The following is a 7214-nucleotide window of genomic DNA, read 5'->3' as shown; positions in this document are numbered from 1 at the left end:
TATTTGATTGGATAATTCATGGCCCGTCCATTCTAATTCTTTAGCTACCCAGAGTGTGGGGATAAGAAATTCAAGTGGCAAAATCGCTTGAATTCCATAAACCATGTTGAATGGAGTCGTTCTGATTGAGGTTTTGTACGCTACTCTATATGCCAATGCAGCTTCTGATCCCAGTCGGCTCTCGATTCGCTAACAATTTTTGTGAGAATTGTTACCAAAATCTTGTTCGTACTTTCGGCTTGGCCGTTAGCTTGTGGGTGATAGGGAGCTGACTTCCTGTGAATTACCATGAATTCACCCAATAGGAATTTGATCAGTTCATTGACGAAATGAGTCCCTCTATCGTTCACTATCTCTATTGGTAAGCCATACCTGGTGAAAATGTTCTCATACAAAAACTGTGCTGTCGTTTTTGCATCATTTTTGGTTGTTGCTTTTGCTTCAACCCAGTTTGTTAGATAATATGTTGCCACAATAATGTATTGAGCGTGCGTCTTATATCCAGGAGGCGCAATTGGTCCTACAAAATCTATTCCCCATTTTGCAAACGCTCTTGTCCCCATCATTGGTCTCAAGGGCATGACATCTCGTGCTCTAGGAATCTTTCTCCTTTGGCAAACGTCACATCGTTACACAAACTCTTCAGCGTCCATGAATAGTGTAGGCCACTATATGCCAACAATAAGAATTGCTTTGGCCATTTTGTCAGCTGAGAAATGTCCTCTAGCTTGTTCGCCATGTACTTGCTCTAAGATAGGAACGTATTCCTCTTCCGTCGCACACATTCTTAATTGATTGTCTTTTCCCCTCTTGTAAAAATTGTTCTCAATCAATACATAGTTTTCTGCCTCTTTCGTGATCGTTTTGATACATGATCTACTCATCCCTTCAGGCAATATTCATGTGGTGAGGTATTTTACAATGTAGTTACTCCATCTAGGTGCTACAGATAATTTGAACAGAGTCGCGTGTTCTATCGGCTTCTGAAAAGTGCAAATAACACAGGATTTGATATGCATATGAACACTTTGTTGCATTTTCGGCCAATATACACCCATTCTCATCAATCTTAGATACATTGTGCATGCCCATTGTGAATCCCCGTTGTTTGTACATGAGCCTGGTTTAGATACAAGTCCTGTTCACTTGGTTCAACACAAAGCCTAAGGATTTGATCCGATCCCTGCTTGTATAGCCTTCCAGCCAGCATTACCAATGATCTAGATGCTACAATGGTAGATGTTTGTCTTGTCAAATTCAATGACCCAATAGTCAACAAAGGAATTAGATCCTCACTCCATCTTAGAATCATTTCTATGTTGAAGAGATATGCATCTGGAAAATCATCATCAACTCCTACAGGGTTTTCTCCATGCACCATTCTAGATAAATGATCCGCTCTTTGGTGTGTAGTTCCTTTTTTTACTACAACTGTGAAGTCAAACTCAAGCAGTATGATGAACCATCGTACAATCCTCCCCATACTGCAAGGTTTGTCTACCAAGTACAACAGTGCTTGGTGATCAACGAAGAATACAAATTTATTGGAAAGTAGGTAATGTCTAAACTTTTTCACAGCATAGATCATACCCAAACCCTCCCTTTCAGTTGTTGTGTAATTCTCTGCACTTTTTAGTTGTCTACTGGAGTAACTGACCGGAAAATCCATGTTGTTTTCTCTGAGTTGTGCCAGTATGCATCCTATAGCATATGCTGATGCATCTACGTGGACGTGGAATATCTTTTCCCAATCCGGAGCCTTCAAAATTGGAGCGGATATCAATCTTTGCTTCAAAGTTTGAATTAAAAGCTTTCTCACACTCATATGTCCACTCAAATTTAGTTATCAACGCATAAAGTGGTTTCGCAATTATAGCGTATGAGTAGATAAATCTGCAATAATATTCGCAATGGCCCATAAATTCCTATACCTCCTTTACCTTTACTGGTGGTGGTAGATCAACAATTACGCTTATCTTCTCCATGTCTGTCGAAATACCATTTTGGACACTATATGTCCCAATATTTTGCCTTGTCTTACCATGAAGACACATTTCTCCGGATTCAGGAAAATCCGATAGAATTTGCATTTGTTGAACACTTTGGTCAAGTGCTCTATGTGCTCCAATCCAATCGTACAAGGGAGTGAATGCACAAGTAATCCATGTAAATTTCTAAGAACTGTCTTAGATATTCTTTAAAAGCATGAGCCATCAGCCTCTGAAATGTGGCTAGTGCATTCGTTAAGCCAAAAGCCATTAATCTGAATGCAAAAATGCCCCATTCATTTGCAAAAGCCGTCTTGTGCTGATCCTCTGGCTTTATTGTGAGTTGGTTGTAGCATGAAAAGCCATCTAAGAAACTGTAAGCTTCTTTTCCTGCCACTCTTTCTATTACGTGATCAGTAATGGGTAGGGGATAGTTGTCCCGAATTGTAGCAGCGTTTACTTTCTTGAGATTGATGTACACTCTCAACTTTCCATTTTTCTAATTCGGTACCACCACAATTAGTGAAACCCAGCCAGTGTGCTCAATTTCGTAAATAAACCCTGCCTCTTTCAACTTATCTATCTCCTCCTTGATCTTCCTTGCAAACGTTGGTACGGCCAAACTGTGTCGACCTATGGAAGTGCAAGAAGTCGAGGCCTGGCAGTTTGCAAGCAATTGGAAAAGACCTTGAGCAGATATTTGATGGAGCCAGGAGAGCCAGGTAAACCGAGTTGGAGCACTCGCTAGTCAAAATTGCAAGTGTTTTTTTTGCTATCCCAGGTGACAGAAGAAAATGTTTATATCCCAAGGTTGGGAACGAGGCAAGGGGTGCTGGATGCAGGTGCCATGAAGTTTGTGATATGGGATTTGGGACAGGTTGTCTGCACGACACTCAACTATCAAGGAGTGTATCGCAAACGAGGCATTGAATAGGTCGAAGATGGTGCAAAAGCCTTGGAGGTCAAAGTGCTTGAGGGTTTCAAAGCTCGATGGGTATCTCCACCAGATGGTGCCGTCGTAGGAGATGGCATGAGAGGGGCGGCCATAGGTCATTCATCTGCATGAGAAGTAGTCTTTTTATAAAGCTTTGTGCGGGGCACAACTTGAAGCTGGGGTGATGAGAAGCTAAGGGGGAGTTTTTGATCCCGACAATCGGATTACAAAGCTATTGAAGTGCGACTCGAAGGAGGCGGCCGCGGCTACTTGAAGATGGAAATATTTGGACTCGGCTATCACGGCCTTGAGGCTTACCCGTTTGGCAGAGCAAAGGGATTGCCTGGTGGGAACCGCAAGCTATATAAGGCAAAGTAAAATTATCGCCATGCTTTGTAAGAAGGGGAAAAAAAAAAACGAGAACCAATTTCGGAATTGCAGAGGAAGGGTGGCGCCACCAGGTGACTGAGCTTTTGGGTCGCTCAGGGCTCAAGTTGGGGAGCTGCATGGCATGGCATGCGGGACAGATGTCTGGAAGCCCATGAAGGAGGGGGATGGAGTTGGATATCGGAACTGAGTAGCCCGCCATGAAAAGCAAGGAGAAGACGGCCAGTTGCATAAGGAAAGCCCGTCAGGTGAGTACAAAAGGGGGTGGCAGTTGCATGAATAGCGAGGTCGCTATTGGCCATAGCTGCAGAGGGAGCAGGAGGAGAGGAGCCACGAGGTGGTGCAGCTTGAGTTAGGCAGCCAGTGATGGCGTGACCAAGGAGAGGAGAGCTCGTAGGAGCATTGGACAACAGAGGTGAGAGGAGGGTGCATGGTTGGCTGCCTGAGGGGCCTCCACAGGGTGAGCAGGTAGGTCCCTTGGGCCTTGCAGGAGCAAGATGCAGCCAAGAGCAAGGGCGTCAGAGCATGGGGTGGCAGCGGATTGAAAGGAGGAGACCGCCAGAAGGGGTGACGACCTGATATACAGAGGGTGGTGTCCGGCTGTGGATGGTATAACAAGAAGGATTGGCGCAGCTTATGAGATGTGGCTTGGAGTTGCTGAGAGGTGACGCTGCTTTGGGGGAGACCCGGCATGAAAGATGAGCTTGTGAGCGCTGCTGAGGGTGGCCTGTAATGGACAAGGGAGAGCCGTTTTGAGATGGCGGGTCATCGACTGAAAGGATATGGCCTTGAACAAGGGATGGTGCCCATGGTGGCGGTGATTGGAGTCACGAGAGGTTGGCCGAGCAAGTAAGTACACGAGGTGGGCGGCCTTGTTGACCACGCAATTGGTTGGTGTGGCCGGGACCGACTCACAAGGGGCATGCCATATCAGGTGAAGATGATCGAAAGCGAAGGAGGCAAGGAGTCAATCGAGCACTGAAAGTGGGAGATCATCAGCATGTTTGGAGCATCATACACCTTTTTTTGAAGAGTCTGCCTTGATATTTGTCCACTCTATTCTCAAATTAGTGTTAATATTCTCTCTTGCTTTTGCATCTAATAGTATGTCAGGCATATGTGTGCTTCCGATGGGTGTTGAGTGCGTGCTCTCTATAAGGATGTTGCTGTGTTCAAATCCACAAGCTTGAAGGGAAACGGGTGCTTGCCAAATATTTGATTGGGGTTTTTAGTGTCGATTGTTATTGGACTGCCTATATGTCATACGGTGCTCTACAATGTTATAGATGGAAGCTATCTAAACCTACTTTGCAATTGGATCTATCTAGTCAGGGTTGGTCGGGTACGGGCTTGGGCATTAGTTGTTTGTAGATTGTGTGTCTGGATGTGTGTTTGCTAGGGGATAGGGGTGCTGTGAGATCACTGAGCTATATAGAGGCATCGAGTTTATGTGCTGGTGGTTTTCCCATTTCCCCCTTTCCATCTTGTGGTGCCCCCACTGAGGACCCACTGATTGCTTCGTTCTTGAGTCAAGATGAAGCAGGAGTTTGGGCCAGTGTTTAAAGGAGATGAGGATGCAGATGATTGGCTTGCCGATTTTGAGTTGTTCATGCTGACAGTATTGCGGATCTGCCAGGTGACGAAGCAAAGCTCCAAACTCTACCTTTGGTGCTACGAGGTAAAGCAAAAGTTTGGTTCGATGGCTTAGAAGGTGTACACAAGCAGACTTGGATTGGATTTTGCGAGCAATTCTTACAAAGGTATCGAAAGGTCGTGTCAGCTTCGGAAGCAGATGCAAAGATCAAGGGTTTACAGCAGGACGTAAGTGTAAAGTTTGATGCTTTTGTCGATAAATTTGAAGCTTTTTGGAGGGATTTGGTGGCTGCTACCCAAGCAACCAATGCGGGATATTTGAAGCTCGAAAGGTTTCTATCATGCTTGCATCCCTATGTTCGTGAGAGAGTCAATTATGAAGATCCACGCACTTATGATGAAGCCGTTAGAATTGCCAGAGCAAAGAGTCGAAAGATGAAGAAGAAAATGGAGGTAGGATTTCTACAGTAGGCAATCATGGTAGCCAGTGGACCTAGGTTCAAACAGATTGAAGAGCATCATGAGATAAAAGCTCCTTTTGTCAATATGAATGTGATCAAAGCACATGAAGCTAATGCCAGGGTAGAAGAGGTAGAAGAAGTGCCAACCAGGGCTCAACAGTTGGAGAGAGGAGTCTACCGAGTATCGCCTAATGTGCTTGACCAAGTGCATTCTGAAAAAGAAGCGGTGGAGAAGATAGCTGAAGTACCAAAGTCGGCGAGTTTTGTGGAGAAAGCCGAAATGTGTTTGAGCTATAGCAGTGCCTTGGATACGGATAACACATGGAAAACGGAATCTGTTTTCTCAAGGTATGAGACCTATGATGTTATGTATGTCGATAATGTGGTTAAAGAACAACAGGTTGTAGGTGAAGAGCCAGTTTGCGAAGACCAAGGGGTTGGGCAACCCTCTCTCGTGCCTTGTGATGGTCAGACCATGATGACTGAAGAGGAATGTCTTGATGAAGATGAATGGGGATTCGATGAGCCGATGGTTGATGTTGATGACGAAGTGCAGATTTTGGTTGCTAAAGCTATGGCGAGGATACAGGATATGCGAGGCTGTGTGTCTACTCCATTACCACTTGAAGAGCCTACAGATGAGGTTTTGCCAATGTTTGTTTTGGATGATCGAATGCCGCAGGTTGGCGTCATGCTGCTGATGAATCTGTTGATAAAGGTTGTTATGCAAGCAACACTATGCCGCTTGCTACAGGTTGTGTTTTTCAAAGACGGCGATGCTATGGAGATCTCTCTTGACAATGGCTGGGAGACACATTATGTAGGAGCTATGCAGGGTGTGCATGTTTGTTTTGGGCGTGCAGATGGTCCATGTATACAACTTTTTGAAGGGTGTTGCTATGTAGGTCTACGAAACTGGTTGGCTGACAAAATTACAGGTGCAAAGCAGGGAATACTTGCCTCTGTTTTACAGACGGATGCTGATGATCAAAGCTATATTTTTTATCCTGGTGGAAGCTTCATTACAATTGGGAAAGCCTATGGCTTTCCATTTGACCCCGGCGGGTGCTACAGCCAGTGAATCTCTCTCTATCTATCTACTATTTACTGCTATTTATCTAGCTCTTGTACATAGTATCTATCAATTTTCTTCTTATGAAATGATCCTATTCGTCTCTGATCCACTTGATCTTTCTTCATCAGCATCTATCAGTTGGATTTCATCACCAGTGATAGAAGGTCATCGTTTAGTGAGTCTGTGAATTCCTCCTCATTTTGATTCCTATCGTCCACTATAGATATCTCATCAACTATTCTTTTACACTCACTCTCTTGTAGTGGTTTTCCTTGTTCCTCGCTCTCTGTTCCTGACTCAAGGATGACGCTAACCATTTGCAACGTTACTAGGTCGTATCCTTCATCGTCACATTATTTTGTAGGCATGCATTCGTTAACACATACATCCAAGGTTGACAATATTTGAGTCCACCAAAATGGCTGAAATAAATGTTCAGAGAAAGGTTCTGGGAGATAAGCCTCGTCTTCTACGGACCTTTCCAACACACATTCCTCTTTGATTAAGTCTCTACAATCAGATGCTCCACACATCCAGACATGTGCTTTCGTTTGTAACCACGCAGGTATTTCTTTTCCGTTCACGATGGTTGAATCAAATTCTTACACTGGTGTTTTTTCTATGTCTCTATAGCTGTGATCCTTCATGTTGGTTTTCGTTATTAGCTCCTCATATTGACTTAGGTAAATTTGGTCATACCCCCAATCTTGTATCATTTTGAGTTGACGCATAAAAGGTCGCCCCAAAATAATGTCAAAGTTGTTCGTTTTCTCGAA

At 44.2% G+C, this 7214-nt stretch overlaps 1 protein-coding gene and 1 pseudogene across 1 annotated transcript; both read left to right on the top strand.

Moving 5' to 3' along the window:
- The first annotated feature begins 4843 nt into the window (after nucleotides 1-4843).
- Nucleotides 4844-5507, top strand: LOC147459286 (uncharacterized; annotated as a pseudogene).
- LOC147459285 (uncharacterized) lies at nucleotides 5350-6557 on the top strand. The gene has a single exon (XM_086510586.1). It carries the CDS (start codon nucleotides 5380-5382, stop codon nucleotides 6442-6444), a length of 1065 nt encoding a protein of 354 aa, XP_086366712.1. The 5' UTR covers nucleotides 5350-5379; the 3' UTR covers nucleotides 6445-6557.
- Nucleotides 6558-7214: the final 657 nt, after the last annotated feature.

This window comes from Adiantum capillus-veneris, chromosome 4 (genome assembly GCF_014529385.1).
Source record: "Adiantum capillus-veneris isolate H3 chromosome 4, ASM1452938v2, whole genome shotgun sequence".
Lineage (NCBI taxonomy): Eukaryota > Viridiplantae > Streptophyta > Polypodiopsida > Polypodiales > Pteridaceae > Adiantum > Adiantum capillus-veneris.
The sequence above is the reverse complement of the archived record's forward strand: the minus strand, read 5'-3'. Positions and strand labels throughout refer to the sequence as shown.

Excerpts from the sequence above, each read along its gene's own strand:
- LOC147459285 (XM_086510586.1), top strand. The coding sequence starts at position 5,380 with ATGGTAGCCAGTGGACCTAGGTTCAAACAGATTGAAGAGCATCATGAG.